We start from the raw sequence: 19,682 nt of genomic DNA on the forward strand, positions 1-19,682 counted from the left end.
TTTTTTTTGGGAAATATTTCATAACATTTAGTTTGTTATATGTATACCACTGTTCAGAACTGTGCTAGGTAATGCTGATTAGCATCTTTGAGCTAGGTTCAAAAGTATCTAAAATTGTCACTACCAAAACATTTGGTGGCATTTCTTTAGTGACATCCCATAAAATTGTCTCTACCTAAGCAGTCACAACCAAAACATGACGTAACTGGTTCGGTAGTGACAAAACAGAACACATAATCCTTTATTTGGGGGAAATAAACAAAATTTTAGTACAGTTATGCAAATTTGTGGTATTTTAGTATGTGTTAGTAGTGTTTTAGTATGCAAGTTAAAATTCAGTGACGTGATCGCTACCAAAACATTACTGTCACTACCGAAAATGTGCAGTCACTATTTAAACATTGGATGTTTTGTCAAATAAAGTATACTGAATTATCAACTTAGATGTTATGATTTTGAATCCTTAACTTTGAAATCAAGTCTGTGCTTTTTACAAAGACAAAATTGGATTTAAAATACAAGAAGTCTTATAAATTACGTTTTAATATTGTTAATAATACACGTGTCTATTTTATATATGGGCCATTGGTCCAAAATCAGAGTTGGAAACATCTTGAAAGAAAAATGTCTTTTTCCAAAAACAAATTGTATTGTATTATCACAATATGAATCTGACATTTTCAGTTTCAGTGTGAGCTACTTTCACATATGGAATTTCTTTTTTTACTGCAGTGTGACTGCAGTGCCTTTTTTGTCATTTGAACTCAACATATTGCCATTATGATCCATTAGGTTGATCAATCATGACAGTAAGCGTTTTACATTCCATTTTTTTTACATACCAAATCATGGTTTCCCCCCAAATATTAGTGGCACAGCTGTTTTCAACATTGATCGTAAGAAAATAGCACCACACCAGCATTTTTACATTTTTAAATACTTATGCAGTTACTAAAAAAAAAAAAAGCAATTTTGTCACACTATTACTTTTTTACTATATGGTGAGAATAATCCAACCCTAAAGTTTCATTTGAACGTTCTTTTGAAACTCGCCCCCTTGTCATCCAAGATGTTCATGTCTTTCTTTCTTCAGTCGTAAAGAAATTGTTTTTTGAGGAAAAAATTTCTGCATTTTTCTCCATATAACGGACTGATATGGTGCCCTGATTTTGAACTTCCAAAAGGCAGTTTAAATGTGGCTTCAAATGATACCAAATGTGGTTGTAAATGATCCCAGGCAAGGAAGAAGGGTCTTATCTAGCAAAGCGATTGGTTATTTTCATTAAAATAATACAATGTAAATATTTTTAATCTCAAACGCTCGTCTTGCCTTTCTCTCCCTGAATTCTGTGTATTCTGACTCAAGACAGTTAGGGTATGTTGAAAAACTCAGACCGTATTTTCACCCTCAATTTAAAAAAGGGGTTGAGTAAATTATTTGTAAATTGTTGTTCTGGAAGTGGACTACTCCTTTAACTTATAAGTGCATAATTAGAATATTGCATTAAACATAAATGTAATTACTGATTTACGTCTGAAAAAAATAAAATAAAATAGCAAAAAAATACTTTTACAAGGTAAGATGTAAACAAAATCTTAATAGGTCAATATAACCTTTCGAATTAAATTATTATTACTGTTTCGGTAGTGACTTATTTGAGGAGAGGACAAGTACCCCAAAAATACAATTATCTGCAGATGTGTACCTTGGATATATATATTTGCATACATACAATTTTTTTTTGGAAAAAGACATTTTTGTTTCAAGATGTTTCCAACTCTGACCATTGGCTCATGTATAAAATAGACACGTGTATTTTTAAAGTAACCAATTAGACCCAATTTTTATATATATAATCGCTGACTGCTGCTGCGTTTTTGGTGCGTTATGTTTGTGTACAGAAGCGAGAACCTGAACACAGGCAGTAAGTGGACACCTGTCCTCTTGGGAACTGTTGGGTGAAGCTGATTCAGAGGTCATGTGAAGGCTCTTCACAGTTGTCTCTTGAGTGCTAATGAGAGTGAAGGAATTTCTCCTGCATACTAAGTTGCTGTTTTTGACACAGGATGTTTGTAAAGTTACTAACTGTTTAAAGTTACTAAATTTCACCACTGTCCAGAATGTGGTTCTCTTGCTGCGCCTAAGCACCATCGAGTGAAGTGGTTACTAATGAAAGTCTGTGTAAATCTGTCATTGTGTGCTCTTTGGGGTGGTCTTATTCCTCTGGATATGGGTTGGCATCATTCATATTTATAGTTTTGATCATTTGACTTCTGTAGAGCGGTTTTCACGCTCGCGCCCTGATTCATGTACTCTAAACTCTTCTTGAAGGATCTGAGTGTCATTCACCAGACAGAACTGAAGGAAACTAACACGAGATTTACACACCCACAGCCTCATGCATCTGTAATCTACAGCGCTCTGCTGTCTTATTTGAATATTTTGCTTTTTTATATTCGGTGTCAGGGTTGTTTATACAAGACTGTGATCTTTCTTTTATCAAAAGATGGTGTTTCAAACCCATTCCCATAATAAGGCGAAAACCCAAATGGGTTAATCTTGCAGATATTTCCCAATTTGATTTTACTCCAATATTTAAATGAAATGGTTAAATTATTTTAATCTTCTAGTTTTTTAAACTTTATTTAATTTTAATTTTAAACCACCTCACCAACATGTCTTTATGAGGTTCGCCTGTATATTAAAAACACATTAGTGGTCATTCTTATGGTTGTTCAATTCCAGTTTAATTTTTTGATTCTGTGCTTGATACAGGTATTTTAATTCCCAATATGTGAGATGCCAAGAGTCAATTACTGATTTGACTGTCAGTCCTTGTCATTGTACCATGTGGTTTTCCACGTAAATATGGTTCTGCTTGTGTGAACTGTAGGAGTGTAGTATATTTATATGCCAGTTTTAACCTCAAGATAGAAGTAAGGACATCAGGAGTACTCTGACATCATGTCTGGCTGGGCAGATGACTCCTTCCTCTCTGCATCGCTTCTGTTTCCTGTGAGGTGGAACTTTCTTGTGGGAGCCCTTCAAAACGTTGCCTGGCAACACCCATTATCAGCCCACCCATCTGCGCAAAGACTCACTGAAGCGTAAAAGTAAGATGATGAACAGGTGAAGAGTGACTGGACGGTGTTGCAATGAGGAAACTGCTACATTTTTGGATAACGAAGTAGTGAGGCGGATTGTCAGGGATGATGCAAGGGCAGACTCACCTAAGTATTTTACAGTGTTTGCCACCAAACTAAGAGAATTTGGTGGCTGAAATGTAACGGGGTTTTTAAATCCAGGTCCTTTATTAGAAACAATTGTTTTTTAGTCAAACTGTTAATTTAGCCTTTTCATGCAGTTCCACTCTTAGGCACAAGAGGCCGCCAAAGACTCGAAGTTTGTTTGATTTTAGATTTCAAGGAAAGATTGTCTATAATAACATGCACAAGCACTCTCACAGCTGTCCTGGGAGAAGTTACACGATGTCGGAGCTGCTACATCAGGCCTGTTGGTTAATTAGTAATTTACATAACATTTGCATCACAACACTTCAGAGCTCTATGCTATGGTCACACTAATAAATGTGGCCCGAACATGTTTTTTTTTTTTTTTTTTTTTTTTTTTCGATAATGTGATGTACTGCTTTTAAACTGTGTAAAAAAAAAAACAAAAAAACAAAACACAATCTGAATTTGACATTTTCAGTTTCAGTGTGGGTTACTTTCACATTTGGAATTTTTTTCTTTAACTCAACATTATGCCATTGTGATCCATTAAGTTGATCAAACATGACAGTAAGCATTTTACCTTCAATTTTTTTACATACCAAATCATGGTTTCCCCCAAAATATTAGTGGCACAGCTGTTTTCAACCTTGATTGTAAGAAAATAGCACCACACCAGCATATTAAATTGATTTCTGAAAGATCATGTGACACTGAAGACTGAAGTAATGGCTGCTGAAAATTTAGCTTTGCCATCACAGGATTAAATTACATTTTAAAATACATATGCAGTTATTAAAAAAAGAAAGCAATTTTGTTGCAATATTACTTTTTTACTCTAGGGTTGGATTATGCTCACAATAAAGTTTCATTTGAACGTTCTTTTGAAATTACATACTTACGCCTTACTCATTAGGTTTCCATCCAAAGTTGCGAATTTAAAGAAATCCACTTCCAAAACAAAGATTCACATATAATGTATTCACCCCCTTGTCATCCAAGATGTTCATATCTTTCTTTCTTCAGTCGCAAAGAAATTGTTTTTTGAGGAAAACATTTCTGCATTTTTCTCCATATTATGGACTAATATGGTGCCCCAATTTTGAACTTCCAAAATGCAGTTTAAATGCGGCTTCAAACAATCACAAATGCAGTTGTAGACTGAAGAAAGACATGAACATTGTGGATGACAAGGGGATGAGTAAATTATTTGTAAATTGTTGTTCTGGAAGTGGACTTCTCCTTTAACTTATGTGCACAATTAGAATATCGCATCAAACATAAGCACCAGTTCCACTCAACGAGTCAAAGAGAACACAATCGCCACTCCCTAACAAACTAGCAATAAATATCACTAAGAAAAGTAGGAGAATTTTCATATATAATAAATTACCTCAGAGCAAACAGACGAAGACACATACGGTCATTGCTTTCGCGATGTGGATCCCTGCTGTTTGGGAACGCAGTTGTTTAAGATGGTTCTATGAGGAAAATATACAAAAATGTTTTGGCGACAGACTTTGTTTGGGCATTTAAGAATGACAATAACATTTCAGATGCTGTACAATGTGATCGGTCTGCTGGTTAGTCAGGTTATGCCATCCCATAGCGCAATGTCGCATGACTTTTTTTATGCACATGGAGGAATTTATTTGGCTAATGTTTCCATTATTTGCATTAACCATTTTTTCAAAAACCACCTACATAAAAACTTATTTTTCTAAATTTGCCATTTCCATTGGCTTGTTTCTGATGCGATTACTACTTAAAAATGTTTTGCCTTAGTATTTTCTGATGGACATGCCAATGCAGTGTTTTACACAAAATGCTCAGGTAAGGAAAATTGCTTGTTTTTGACATTTGCTGGATTTAGAGTGTTTATTTAAAAAACAAAAAAACAAAAAAAAAAAAAGTGAACAGCTTCTGTGATGACCCGAAAATTATATACGATCAACTGTAATGCAGATCCAAACTTTTTAACAGAATAAATGAGAAATGCTTTTAGATCAGAGCTGTACTTTTTTTTTTTTTTGAAAGATAGGTCTGGTATTAAATGAAAATGTGCAACTTTTTGCTTTGCTCTTATTAAAAACTGTAGAAAGAATGTGATGCTATTCAAATGGTCCTTGAACTATTATTAGATCTTTGACAAAACTTACAGCGGTTTTATGAATAAGTGTTCAAATGCCCTTGCAAGCTGTCCATGTGGAAAACTTCCGTTTTAGAGCTTCACCGGAGGATTGCCTTTTGTACTAAATGTGCTATTGTCATAAAACTTTGTCCCTGAAGAACCTTGTGAAGAAAACTTTTTCCCTCAAGCAGCTTAAACATAAATGATTCATGAGCATTTGAAATTTTAATCGCTCATTTGGTTGTTTTACTCTCAAATGAGTCGACTGCAGACTTTTGGCCCTGTCTGCATTTGAGCACTACACAGTTATGCTGTATGTAGTGTCATGCTCTCAAACACAATAGTCTCTAATACTTTATTATTTTGTTTTGGTGCAGTAGAAGGAAGAATGTGTTTGGTTTCTTTCGTCTCAGTACTTTATGAGTAGTTGGCGAGTAGAGTTTGCCACAAAATGACTTTATTTGCCTCCAATTCAACTATGAAAATATAAATAAATCAATTTAATGCCACCCACATTCCATTCAAATCAATGTTCATGTCCTCATTTAATGTCACAGTGTCATTGTTTTTTGTTTTCTGTCTGTGAGTGTTAACCCAGTACAGTGGTGGAGTTTAGAGGAGATCTCATTGGTTTAACCAATTCTTGCACATAAATGTGAAGGTGGACTGTCACACTGTCAGGGGAGCTGCGTTTGCCTCTGTCAGGAGTGCGGTGCCATCCAGGCGTCATGTGAAGTGTTGTGAATTCCTGCCTGCTCGGCTGTGTCAATTCATCAGTGCAGCGAAAGAAAACTTAAACTCTGTGTCTTGATGTACTTTTCGCAAGTGTATGGAGAATTGGGTCTTTTAACGTGGTTGTTTGAGTGCAGTCTGCTTTTCAAGACGACCCTTGTGACCTTAAGAAATGCCTCATGTCTTCGCTTCAGGCAACTGAAGTGAAAGTGTGTCAGAGCATTTGTGTCTGTCTGTCTCTTTCATTGTAGGTATAATAGAACAGTGAATAAGGCTAAGACTAGCATGCAGTATTTCAACTAAAAGTGAAAATTGTCATTTGTTTGTCCTCATGTTTTAACTTTCCTTCAAGGAAAACAAAATATTTGGAGAAGTATCAGCTGTTTTTGTTCATACAATGAAAGTTAGTGGAGTCGCAAGTTTTAAGGTCCAACAGTGTTACAAAGCAGAAGTCTCTTCTGCTCACCAAGCCTGCATTTATTTGATCCAAAGTACAGCAAAAACAGGACAAATTTTAAAATGTTTACTATTTAAAATGTCCGTTTTCTATTTGAATATATTTTAAAATGTAATTTATTCCTGTGATTTCAAAGCTGAATTTTTAGCGTCATTACTCCAGTCACATGATCCTTCAGAAAGCGTTCTAATATTTTGATTTGCTGCTCAAAATGTTGAAAACAGCTGAGTAGAATTTTTTTCATGTTTCTTTGAATAGAAAGTTCAGAAGAACAGAATTTATATGAAATAGAAATCTTTTCTAACATCAAAAATGTATTTATCATTGTTTTTGATTAAGTTAAAGCATCCTTGCTAAATAAAAGTATTAATTTCTTCTTTACCCCCCCAAAATAAAATATTACTGACTCCAAGCTTTTGAATGGTATACTGTATAATGTTACAAAAGCTTTTTATTTCAGATAAATCCTGAAAAAAAATGTACTCAACTGTTTTAAATATTGATAATGATAATCATTTTAAAAAAATGTTTCTTTGGACAGCAAATCAGCAGATAAGAAGATTTTTCTGAGGGATCATCTGAAATTGAGGACTGGAGTAATGACGCTGAAAATTTAGCTTTGATCACAGGAATAAATTAAATTTAAAAATGTATTACAATGGAAAGCAGTTATTTTAAATAGTAAAAATATTTTACAATTTTACTGCTTTTGCTGCATTTTGGATCAAATAAATGCAGGCTTGGTGAGCAGAAGAGAAAAACATTACAAATCTTTCTGTTCAGAAACTTTTGACTGGAAGTGTAACTTCATACTTAATTTGTGCTTGAATTTTGCAACTTTTGGAGCCTTTTAGGTGACAATCTGTTAATATTGGGTTATAATTTTTCTTCCCAGAGTCAGGTTTAATTTTCTCAGAAGTAGCCCTTGTTTTCCTTGGAGTGAAGTTGTGGTTTGATCTGTTTTTGATTTCCTAAATGAAAATTCCCTTTTCTTGCTTTCCAGACCCTAGTTTCTTCCCCCAACAGCCCCAGAGAGGCTATATTTAAAAAGCGACGGGCATGCAGAATAAAGGATTCCTCCTAACAGAAGGCTGTGCCTGACATTCTGCAGGAGCCAGGGTTAAATCCCTTGCATTTCTGGCATTCCCAGCAATTACCTTGTGCCAGTCATGCTAACAGGCCGTGGCTCAACACTGCACATACGGCACATAGTTGTGCGCCATGAGATTAGGGGAAGGCTTATGTGGGTCTGTATGAAGTGAGAGGATCGAAGCTTTTGGGTTTCCAGGGCAGGGCTAAAAATGAGATCGGCCCTCTCGGGTCAGTTTGACTCTAATAAACCCTGTGTCTCTGCATCGTAAGACCACTTTATATTCCACAAATGTACATTGTACTAGAGAAATGTTTCAAATTTAGACCTTCAAAATGTTGTAGGGTTCCTAAAATGCAGATATTGATGGGTTTCGTTTTAACATTGACACTCAAAATCTCAAACCCCAAAACCTAAATATTCTTTTCTCCACTGAACCCATGAGGTGGGCTTGGCTGTGAAACATTCATTATGGTATAAAAAGCAAAGTAGTTTTGCAGTCCTGTGATTTATTTACAGCAAAATTTCCTAGGGCTACAACAAATGATTATTTTGATAATCGATTAATCTTACAATTATTAGAGTGATTAATTGTTGATTATTTCATTGGTTAATCAGCAGGCTTTTATCTGAAATAAAGTTTTTGTAACATTATACACTATACTATTCAAAAGTGTGGAGTCAATCAGAAATTATAGAAATTATATAATTATAGAAAATAATACTTTTATTTAGCAAGGATGCTTTAAGTAGATCAAAAGTGATGATAAATACAGTCATGTTACAAATGATGTCTATTTCGGATAAATACTGCTCTTCTGATCTCTCTATTCATCATGAAACCTGAAGAAAAATCCACGAATTTTTAATAATAATAATTTTTGAATGATTTCTGAAGGATCATGTGACTGGAGTAATGATTTAAAATTCAGCATTGAAATCACAGAAATAAATTACATTGTAAAATACTATAAAATAGAAAACAATTATTGTAAATAGTAAAAAATATTTCAGAATTGTACTGTTTTTGCTGTATTTTGGATTAAATAAATGTAGGCTTGGTGAGCAGAAAAGACTTCTTTCAAAAAAAAACAAACATAATTTTAATTAATTAAAAATGTTATTGTACTGTTTTGATTGGTAGTGTATACATATATTCTAACTAATAAAATAATGTAATCGCTTCAGCATTCAAAAAGTTCAAACAATAATATTACTATTGTACAGTTACAATTATACTATTATTTTTTGCATTACAAATAAATATATTAGGCAGACAGAGACTTTCTCATTCACTGGTTTATTAACTGTATGCAAAATTATTTGATGCATCATTCTGGCTAACATCTCTTTTGTAAGTCATATGGATATGGAACAAAACAAAGGTAAGCGATGAGACATTTGACTTGTGGATAAATTATTTTATTTGCAACATTAGCTGTATTAAACTACTAGCATTATGATAATCAAAACAGTCCTGAAATAAAGCACCTTATGGTGTTATAATTATCAATGCTGAATTTTGCGGAATTCAGCAATGCTAAATGAAAGTCTAGCGCCACACTGGTCAAAGTGCGTAATTGCAGGGCCTTACATTAGGTCAAATGACTATTCAACAACAAAAATATTTGTGAACATTTTTTTATTTTCGACAATGTTGTCAATAATGTCGACTAATCGTGTTAGCCCTAGTATTTTCTGTACCAGTTTTTAGTGGTGGTGTGATCACCAGTGTGACTATGTCTGCATCCAAATGGGCCTACTTCCCTGCTTTATAGTAAGCGATAAACAGTACATTCAGTAGATTTGTTAAACAGGTGGCAAAAAAAAGCGGATAACTTACTACTTCAAGCTAAATTTGAAAGTGTGCATGCAGTGGACAAGGTATTCTCCAATGAGGCCACAGGAAAGGAGTTGTGAATGACAGTGATGAAGCGACGCAACTGATGCTGTAGGCCAAATGACTATTACAGCATGATGAAAATAGTAATCTGGATTACATTCGTACTATATTAAAGCATGTTTTTTTTTTTAAGTCACAAAGTACTTGCTCAAAAAGTACCTGCTCAGAGAATGATTTTGCATTCAGCCTATGTGAATTTGAGAGTTGTCTTCTGGTAGGTTATATAACAAAATAATGGCAAGAAATTTTTTTTTTTTTTGTTGTTGTTGTCATCATGGGTTGAAAAACCAACATATGTTGTAATGTTTCATTAACCAATGACAGAAGTTCATATCAGTCTGATGAATCTTTCCCTGAATGAACTCCCTGAATCACTGAGTAGAATCAACATCTGACTCACTCACTAAACTGCAAGTCATTACTTTCAGCAGTGAAGTTTTGTGTACTAGTGGATTTTGACACTTAAATCATATGCTTGTTTATGACTATATTATGAGAGGAGGACTTAGGAACCCCTGCTGTTTAATGCAGAATTCTGTTGGAAACGCTGGTTTACAAGCCTTTAAAATATTAGTAGACTGCATGACTGCTGTCAGTCAACTGATGGCCATTTTAAATCAGTGACTCATAGACGCTTTCTGTTTAAGCCAGTGTGTTTATCCACTTTTTATTAGGCATACTGATTTGAACTTCTGTCTGTTTGTTCATAATGTAATATTTTGCAATGTTAGCAGTCCGTTAGCTCCCTATGTAGAGTAGAAGTTCTCATTTAATCAAACTTGGTGTTTTACTGTGAAGGTAGAGATGTAAAAAAATATGTGTATCTCTAATGTGAATCTCAGAGGTTACATTGCTCCATAGTGGGATAGGGGAGTAGATTCTTGTGCTCATGTGCTTATGTGGGGGTAGTCCAGTACAGGACAGCTGCCACTGGGCCCAACAGACTGACATCAGACCCTCTGATATTTTAAAAGGGGCCGCAAACCAGGGCAGCGAGCTTGGTGTGGACGCTTAGAGCTGTTGTGTCTCTTAAAACTCAGAAACATTCTAGCGAGTTGGCTTCTGGAGAAACTCAGTGATTCTGCCACTGACCAAATCCCACAAATTTGCCTCTACTGGGATATATGACCTACTAGCTCTGGGTTGGCAATGCTGCGGCATTGCCCCATTCCCCGTTTCTCATCAGCCAGCCCGAGGAGAAAGATGACCAAGTCCTCGGGCAAGGAGAAGGCTCCCCAGGCTCTCCCGGAGAGCCAGGCACTGGAGTTGGCTGACCCCAAGGATGTCACCAAGGAGCCTATTCCCCCTCAGAAGGTCCTCAAGATCTTCAGCATCAACATCATAGCTCAAAGTCTGCCCTTCTGTCGCAGACGGGTGAGTCCCAGGAATCTAAACACGACTATGCCCTACAGCGCGCCTGGTTTAATGGCAGTTGCTTTGATCTGGAAACTAATAGTTCACTGCATGGTTGAATATTTATTGTCTTGTCGAAATGTTTACTTGCATGTGTAAATCAGCAGGGCAGAAAGGCAGATTTATCATCACACTTGATGTGAGAGTCTGTACTGGCTGTTTCAATCATAGTGATTTTAAAACTATTTTTAACTATTTTGCTTTAAACATTCAGATTTGGAATAATGTCAGTTTATACACATTTTTTTACCAGAAGAAATATATTTACTTGACAACCTCAATTTATACATATATAAATTTGTAACTGTTCCCTAGGAAATTTCAATCTTAGTATTATGCTTTTGGATTTTGAATAGGATAAGTGCTTTCTGGTGGCTGTTTAAAATGCATCGGGAACTGCTGGGATTGTGAGTCATCGTTCAACCTTCAGTCTCCCTGTCGTTCTTAAACCAACAATAGCAGTAATTGCTCGGGCACAGTCAGGAGACTCAATATAGCAGCAACGGTCTATAAGCATGTCATACTGTGCTGCATTGCTGTCATTTTAATGCTGCTTTCTTAGATGTTGTATGTTGCATGTTAGCGACATTGATAAATTTGCAGTTTTTTTTTTTTTTTTTTTATAATCGAAAGTGCATATGGGTAGTTATTCTGACCAAAACAGATATGAGAATATAAAAATAACTTAAATTTGCGTAGCTTATTCGTCATGATTTCTTTAGTCACCACCAGCAAGATCCCATCCGGTGACCTTAAAAAGACTTGCCTGGGAGTTCCTATTTTTAACCCTGCCCAGATCCAGAGAAAATGTATTGATTGGCTGGGAAAGCAGCTGCTCTCTTGTCTTCGTAACGTCCAACCAATCCCATAATACTGCGACGCGTGTGCTGCATAGTCAAAGCGGGAGAGGCCGGAAGGACAACAGTGTTCATGGACAACTCGCTGCAATGTTGCACCTCGCCAACTGGCTTAAAGTTTGACTCATGACCTTCCGGTACCAGCCATTTCGTTAAAAAAAAAAAGCTGTCTCGTTTGTTGGAAAATAAGGGCGCGTTAGGGTACAGCAAACAAACATGTTTGTTTCTTCAAGTGGGTCGGCTGAAGATAAAGAGGAAGTTCATTTTCCTCATCACTAAATCGTGCTTTCAGAAACTTCTTTTTATAGACATTGCCATTTATGGCAGGCTCTATTGTAGTCTTTGGTGTCTAATGTCGCTGGCTTTTGCGTTTAGCTTCCAGATATTGGCGTTATTACAAACGGTCGCAACCTTAAACAACCTTTATTTGGAATTTGAGTGATGAAGAGTTATAAAAAAGAAGGCCATAGTTTTGGGAATGATAAATATATTTAAATACATATTTAAAATTAATACTTTCATTCAGAAGAAATGCATTAAATTGAGTGACAAAGACATTTAAAAAAAAAAATATTTATAAAAAAAAAGTTCTTTTAACTTTGGATTCATGATTTCCACAGATATTTTAAGCAGAATAATGGTTTTCAACTCTAATAAGAATCTAAATCTGATAATTAAATAAGAAATGTGTCTTGAGCACCAAATGAGCATAATAGAATAATCTTGAAGGATCTTGACAAATGGCTGCTAAAGATTCAGCTTTGCAATCACAGGAATAAAGTGTATTTTATATATATATATATATATATATATATATATAATATATATATATATTAAAATCTAATCTAATTCAAAAACATCTGATTAATTTATTTAATTTTACTTTTACAATGTTACGCTTGTACGCTTAAGCTCATACAATATATGCAATATTACTGACTTATTTTATATAATATTTCAGTGTAGCATTAGAGACTTTTAATAAATCCTGCTGACCTCAGACTTTTGAATGGTAGTGTGTATAGCTGCTTTTATATTTTAATACGGTGAGTGGAAGCATGACGTCTTACCCAATCATGTCATAGAAAACAAGGAGTCCTTGCAGTATTGGCTCTTACTATGGTCTCAGTGCTTAATTTTTCTCCCCTACCACCAGTGTTCTCCAGGGATAGAGGATGTTGTTGGAACCAACCAAATTATGGCACAGTGAGAAAGCCAAATAAATGTGCACATGTTCCTTCCAGAAGATTAACTTCCGGAAACATTCCTCTTGAGACCTGTCTTTGTTCTTGAGGAGCGGCATTCAGAATGATCGTTGTCCCTTCTTCCTTGTAAAATCAGGCCTCCTTTGAGACTGCGGAGTCTCTCAAACCGAAATGAGGAACAGACGAGCAAAAAATAGATCTGTAAACCTCAACATCACAAAACAGGCGTCCCCATGCCTTTCCAAATGAGCAGCTGGTTTAGACGCCACCTTGCAGAAGTGACTTGAGATCCACCAGCTGGCCCCAGTGAATGGAATAGCTTAAATTTCTCGTGGTCCCCACAGGCCAATATAAGATCCATGAAACTTTGCTCAGCAGGTTTTGCAGAGTCCACTGGGGATAAAGAAGCAGCTTCTTTTATCATTGTAGAAAGGAAATAGAAAAGGCGTCCAGCGGGGATGAAGTTTAGAATGAAAGTACTCTTATTTTCACACCCAGATATTCCGTACTGTAAGTCTTTATATGGAGTCAGTTTCATGCCAAAAAGTTCTTTCTTTTGCCAGTTTGACTTTTTTAGTCCTTGTCCCATCTCGGAGTCACTTGTATAAATAGCTGGCAACTTGAGTTTCCAATGAAGACATGCTGAGAAGACAAAACCTTCTATTTTTCCCAGGCCTGGGATAGAAGACAGCTGTTTCTGAAAAGACCCCCAGGAAATGAACTTGAGTTTTGACGCCAGAGCACTTGGGTGCGTATTGGTTTTCTATTCCGGTTTTGCTTTGCCATTTGGGTAAAGTGATCCGGTCCTGCCCATCAGTGCTATGCCACTGCCATGGTCACCATCAAGAGCCATTTGCTACTTGAGCTCTTACCTTTGGCCTGTAAGTCTCACCATGCCAGTTTCCTTAAAGGGATAGTTCACCAAAAAATCTGTTTTTTTATTCCCCAAAAAGACTCCTCATGCAACTTCCATGTTTCAATGTCAGTAAAGCGGCAACCAAGCACCTCCCAAGTCTTCTGAAGCTTCCATAGCGAATATTGCATCAACTTTGACAATTGCATTTGATCATATTCATGAAAACCAGCGACTTTTGATCTCGCATCTAATCTGATGTGATGCAATACATTTGATTTTTAAAGTTACGGCAAATCCAAGATTTTTTTTTTGTGTGTGTGAGAATTAAAAGGATAGTTTACCCAAAAATGAAAAGTGTAATTTACTCACTCTCAAGTTGTTTCAAACAAATATATTTTGTAGAATAAGGCTAACCAAATAGATGCTGGTGCCCGTTGACCTCAATAGAATTTATTTTCCATACTATGGAAGTCAGTGAGGACACCAAAGTTTTAGATATCAGGTTTCTTAAAAAAAAATCATCTTTTGTGTTTAATTTTTGGGTTAACTAACCCGTTTAATCAAAATATTTAGCAATATTTAGAAAATATAAAAATACAGGTTTGGAATGATGTGTTTCATAATGCTTGTGTATATATATATTTGTGGATAAAAGAATAGGAAAAATATAGTAGATAAATGCAAATAACAACTTGTCTCCCTTAATCTTTCAATGAGTTTTTCTTCCAGTGGATCCACGGCACTCTGCCGTTTTACTCCAGCTTGAAGCAGTTGTTTTAATTTCCAACTTAAGCTACGAAAAAATAAAAAGGATCTTACATTTGATTGCCAGGGCTCTATACTTAGTCTCTTTAAAGTTTCTTTAAGAATTATTTTTTTTTATGCTTTGAAGTGTGCAAAAGCTAAAAGGCCTTCTGTGTGTTTTTAAAGTGAGCCATGTGCTAACAATCTCACACACACGAGCCCTGCAGCACATACAAACACATTTAAGTGTGGTAAATGTTACATGCTGTACAGTACAGGCTTTTTTAAGCTCTGGCTTTGAAGGTTGTCAGTGCACTCTGATTTGTTTTGAAGTGTTTGTGTTTCTATGCAGTGTTGTTTGTTCACCATAGGGGCTTTTTTTTTTTTTAAATTGAGACAAGATGGTGCCTGTATTCAAGCATAAGCAATTTGAAGCTCACACGTGTCATCGTGAAATCTTTATCATGTCTCATTTGGAAAAAAAAAAATATTGCCTTACATCCTTCTTTTTTTTCAAGATGCTATAAAATGGGTTGTAACATTTTGATGCCCATATTCCTACCCACACTGTAAAAAGCAATTTGTTGAGTCAACTTAAAATAATTTGTTACCTGGCTGCCTTAAAATTTTAAGATCAGTCAACTCAAATAAGTTTAGTCAACTTGAAATATTAATTTGCACTAAGGGACAACTTAAATATTTGAGTTGATTCAACTTAAAATTTTAAGGCAGCTGGGTAACTTACCCAGTTAAGTTTAACAAACCGATTTTAAGTCAACTCAAATATCTAAGTTGTCACTTAGTACAACTTAACATTACAGGTTGACTAAACTTATTTGAGTTGACTGAACTTAAAATTTTAATGCAGCAGAGTAAGACATTTTTTTTAAAATTGACTCAACAATTTTTTTTTTTTTAACAGTACAGATTACTTGGCAAGCTGATACAGCCATCCTTACAGTTTCCTCCTCTTGCAGACTATCTGTAGTCTGCCTTTAAATGAGAATATTTCCTATACATATTACTTGTTTTGGGTTGCCTGTTACTCATTTAAACAACAGTTAAGCAAACTAGGTAGGTGGCTGCACTACAAGCTGTGAACTAAGTTGTATAGCTAGTAATTTAAAGGGGCATTCTTTTTTTTTTTTTTTTTTTTTTTTTTTTTTACATGTATCAAATTAACAAATGTATTTATGCACTCAAAGCATTTTTACCATACTGTGAGGATCTCCATTAGAGTGGATTTTAGATAAATTTTCTCTACATAAAACTAAAGAAACTAAAAAATGATTGTCATTTGATTAAATTCATGTTCCACTCCCCTAGGACTTTTTTTTCCCCTCCAGAACACAAAGACATAGCAGAGAGAAGTGAGAATCTGGTTTGGTAAATTTACTGCAATGGCAGGACACTGTCAGTTGCTGAATATTTTTTTATTGAATAGTTTTGATATAAAAAAAAAAAAAAAAAAAAAAAAAAAAAAAAAATTCAGTTTATTTGACATTTAATAATGAAACTTTTCTAAACTTTACCTTATAGATGTAGAATGTTGCCCAGTGATTCAGATGAAGTTTTTTTTTGGATTTTAGTATGAATATGTTATAAGCTAGTGTGCTCCAAAACAATGACAAAATTAGCATTTAGAAGATATAAGCATTCAAAACTTACAGTCTCTAACTTCCACATGTATGAATCAATGATTTTGATGACATCATCCTGCACTTCAGCTTCTCCTTAAACTTAGTCCAATCAAATGCTCTCTAGAATTCATTGCGTCCTGCCCCTTCACTATATAGATGCTGAAGCTGTGGCTGAAATCGGTTACTTGTTCATGGAATTTATAATTTTTTGTATGGTAAATTGCACATAGTGCACTATATAGGGGATAGGGAATGATTAAGGCAGTGTAAATATGCATTCTGTTGTGAGGAATGAAGTCTGGTTTCACTTTGTGTCACACCAACCACTGCAGCGTGCTCAGTCTGCTCCGGGCCAGAGACGATAGCACATTTGAATTCTACACAGTATGCTATTTTATATGTAGATAGTGCAATATGGATAAGATTGTGGCTGTCATATGCTGTAAAATGCGGCTTTACCAAGCTCAATGGCTCTGGCCCAAGCTGTGATATAAATTAAACTCTACTGGCTATTTTAAAAAAAGGGGGCGAGGCTGCTGAATAGGTCCCGCCCTGTCTTTCTGTTTCAGTTGAAAGTACGTGAACATAGAATAAGCCTGCGTGTTTCAAGTCGTTTCAGTGGACCTTTAAACCCCTTTTATGAATTATTAATTTACATTTCTTGAACCATCTGAACAAACTGGTTTTCTAAAAGGGATCAGATTCTCCAACTCTATTTTAGAACCGAGAGATTTCAGAAGCACACATTTATTACCTTGCCTCACTTTAAGTATACATTCTGTCATTGTACTGTGGTTATAGAAGATCAGCCCAAAACTTGTCGTTCTCTATCTTAAGGACAGTTCTAAAAAGGGCAAACATAGTTTTGCCCCACTGCCTCACGTAGAAACTCTTGCCTCACTGTCTTGGCATTATCTCAAATGAAAATGGTTTTACCTAGGTGACCTTTTCTCGCCTTGTTGTGTATGAGGACTGTTTGAGTATCCCGTCAGCTGATGTGTCCTCCCGCCCTTCCGTGCCGACTCCTATGGGAGGAAGATGATGGGATTGCATTGCCCTTGAGCTCCAAATAACGCTCTGTGAAGGCATCTGCCCAAAGCTATTCTGAGCAGGCCCATTCCAGCGCTGGACAGACAAACAGAAAGTGTTGGGCAAACAGTATTGCGACATTCTCCATATGGCAAGGCTGGACCCCCACTAACAAACTTGATGGGAAGTCAGCTAATCTGTCATGTGTTGTCAAGATCATTTTGAGTTTGTAGCTTGTAACAGAAAAGATGTACGCTTTTGTCAAGTCATGACGGCAAACAGAAGCTAAACTACTTGTCAAGCTAAAGGTAAGTGCTGTACATCCAGTGTAATCTGTGCAAGCCCAGCTGGCACATGATAGCAGCGCAGCCACCCGCCAACAAAGCTGCCAAGGAGTGCTGACATTGTTTTTCAGGTTGCCCTTTGACGCTGATTTTGGGCCTCCCTCAGTATTCCAACAGTTTGAAAAAACCTGCTGAACCCAGACAGCAACTTTTACCATGTGTTTGAAGACCTCCCACCTGCTGCAAGGCTGCCAAGAGGTGCTGACATTTCTTGCAGAGCTGACAGTGTGGGTGAGAGGCTTTCTCCTGGCCTCGGAATGTGTCACAAGCTCCCAGCATCTGCAGAGAGCCAGGGGCCGTAACTGAAGATGGGGCTGCTCTGTTTAAAACGCTCATGCGTTTTAATATCCAGGACCCTAGCAATAATGAATGTTTGTGCTAAATGTGCTTTGTCAGCACTTTGTTGCTGTTAACAGCTTGTAATCCGAGTCTGGTTATCAGGATAACTTGAGAGGGGGTAGTTAGTTCGCTTAGAATGGCAGGTCAAGCAGCAGTTACACTGAAACAGCGTTCCTTCATGGATTACCCCCATACCTGACCTGACAGAACCTCAACTGCCCTGAGAAAAATTGTTTTGACTCGTTGATGTGATGGTTTCCAGCCTGTTAATCAAGCACTCTTGTTGTTAAGGGAAAAAATTTACCGCAAAATTAAAAATTGTTAACATTTACTCCCATTTACTTTGATCCCAACCATTGGATCAAAACAACCCAATCACTGAGTCCATATTTCACCCAGCGCTGGGTTGTTTTTAACCCAGCGTTTTTTATTTATTTATTTTTGTAGAGTATATTCACACAAAGTAGTACTGGTGTTATATGGTAACTACATGGGTTAAGGTTGGGTTTAAAGGTAGGTTCAGGTTAGCTCCTAGTTATTACCCAGTTATTGTAACATGTTGGTAACCAAACTTGACTTACGTTGTGTCAACAAAACTAAGAGAGCTTTCTTAAAATATTTATGCGAATTTTGTCTAAATCTGATTCTTCTGTCATCCCAGGGTATAAAAAGCTTCCCAATTCCACATCAGGGTTGAAGTTAAACTCTGTAGGGCTGTTGCCCACCAAGGCCAGATTTGAGGAATCCTGGCCTTATAACAAAGTAACCGCAAATTCTTTGGGAGCACTCATGCAGTCCTCATAGTTCAGCACAATGATACTCAATGGCTCACCCATTTATCACTGCCAAATACAGTTATCTTGACCTGTGCTTGAGTGAATGGGACTTGTATTTTTGCAGTACAAATTGTACTAGCCTGGGAATGGAGCCCAGAACCTGGCTAAACAGCATGTCTGGTCTTTATCCCTAGGTCTTTGGGAGCATTTCTCACCTTTCACTCCCTCAACTCTTCTTCATCAGTCTATCCTCCCTACCCATGACAGCTTGGTTTGTCTGCTGTCCAGCAGTAGTCAGATGGCCACGGCGTAACTGGCGCAGCTGTCTACATGGTTCGTTTAATTTGGGCATGAAGCCGTATGCCACTGCTTGTGTGGTCCAGGCAAGATTGCCCTCTAGATTGATTGTGTGAAAGAAGGCATTTCTCTGGCCAGCTCTTTGAATTGAGTGAAAAACCCAAGACACATTTATAGCAGACACTGGAGCGGAGGTTCTTGGAGGCATTGCATACCCACTACGTGCCTCACTGACGACTTAACTCGTGCAGCCAGCCGCATAGCTGGTTGAGGATATCCTTTCAAACTGACCTCTGATCAGTTCCTCTATTTCAGTCCCATGATTCTATCTCCATGTCTTGCTCAGAACAGTGTTGTTTTCAGTATGCCATCACCACTGGGTGGATATTTTGTTTGCTTTATGGCATCCTTGCTTTTAATTGTCGCAGTCATTGAATTGTTAAACAGTGCATGCACTGTCACACACAATCCTCCATATGCAAAGACACCAGAAAGATAAGAGGTGCTCCAATATGTTTGGCCCTTCTAAGTGTTTTTATGGATGCAATTGCTCCTCTATACATGGAGTGGCCCTTCTCAAGCCTTATAGCTTGGGTTAGGAGAATGCATAATTTAACAGTTATATTTTCTGCACAGTA

At 36.5% G+C, this 19,682-nt stretch overlaps 1 protein-coding gene across 2 annotated transcripts in view; it reads left to right on the forward strand.

Annotated features, from left to right (window-relative positions):
• The window catches only part of fbxw7 (F-box and WD repeat domain containing 7), a 193,978-nt gene that overhangs the window by 91,527 nt on the left and 82,769 nt on the right, over window positions 1–19,682 (forward strand). Inside the window, exon 1 of one of the 2 annotated variants that reach the window (XM_051107316.1) lies at window positions 10,551–10,918. The exons of the other annotated variant lie outside the window; for it this stretch is intronic. Coding sequence (XP_050963273.1) covers window positions 10,694–10,918 — 225 coding nt within the window. The 5' untranslated portion in view covers window positions 10,551–10,693. Of the gene's footprint in view, window positions 1–10,550; window positions 10,919–19,682 lie in introns of those variants that run through there. 2 annotated transcript variants of the gene reach the window in all.

The sequence above is a fragment of the Labeo rohita genome, chromosome 1 (genome assembly GCF_022985175.1).
Source record: "Labeo rohita strain BAU-BD-2019 chromosome 1, IGBB_LRoh.1.0, whole genome shotgun sequence".
Classification (NCBI taxonomy): Eukaryota; Metazoa; Chordata; class Actinopteri; order Cypriniformes; family Cyprinidae; genus Labeo; species Labeo rohita.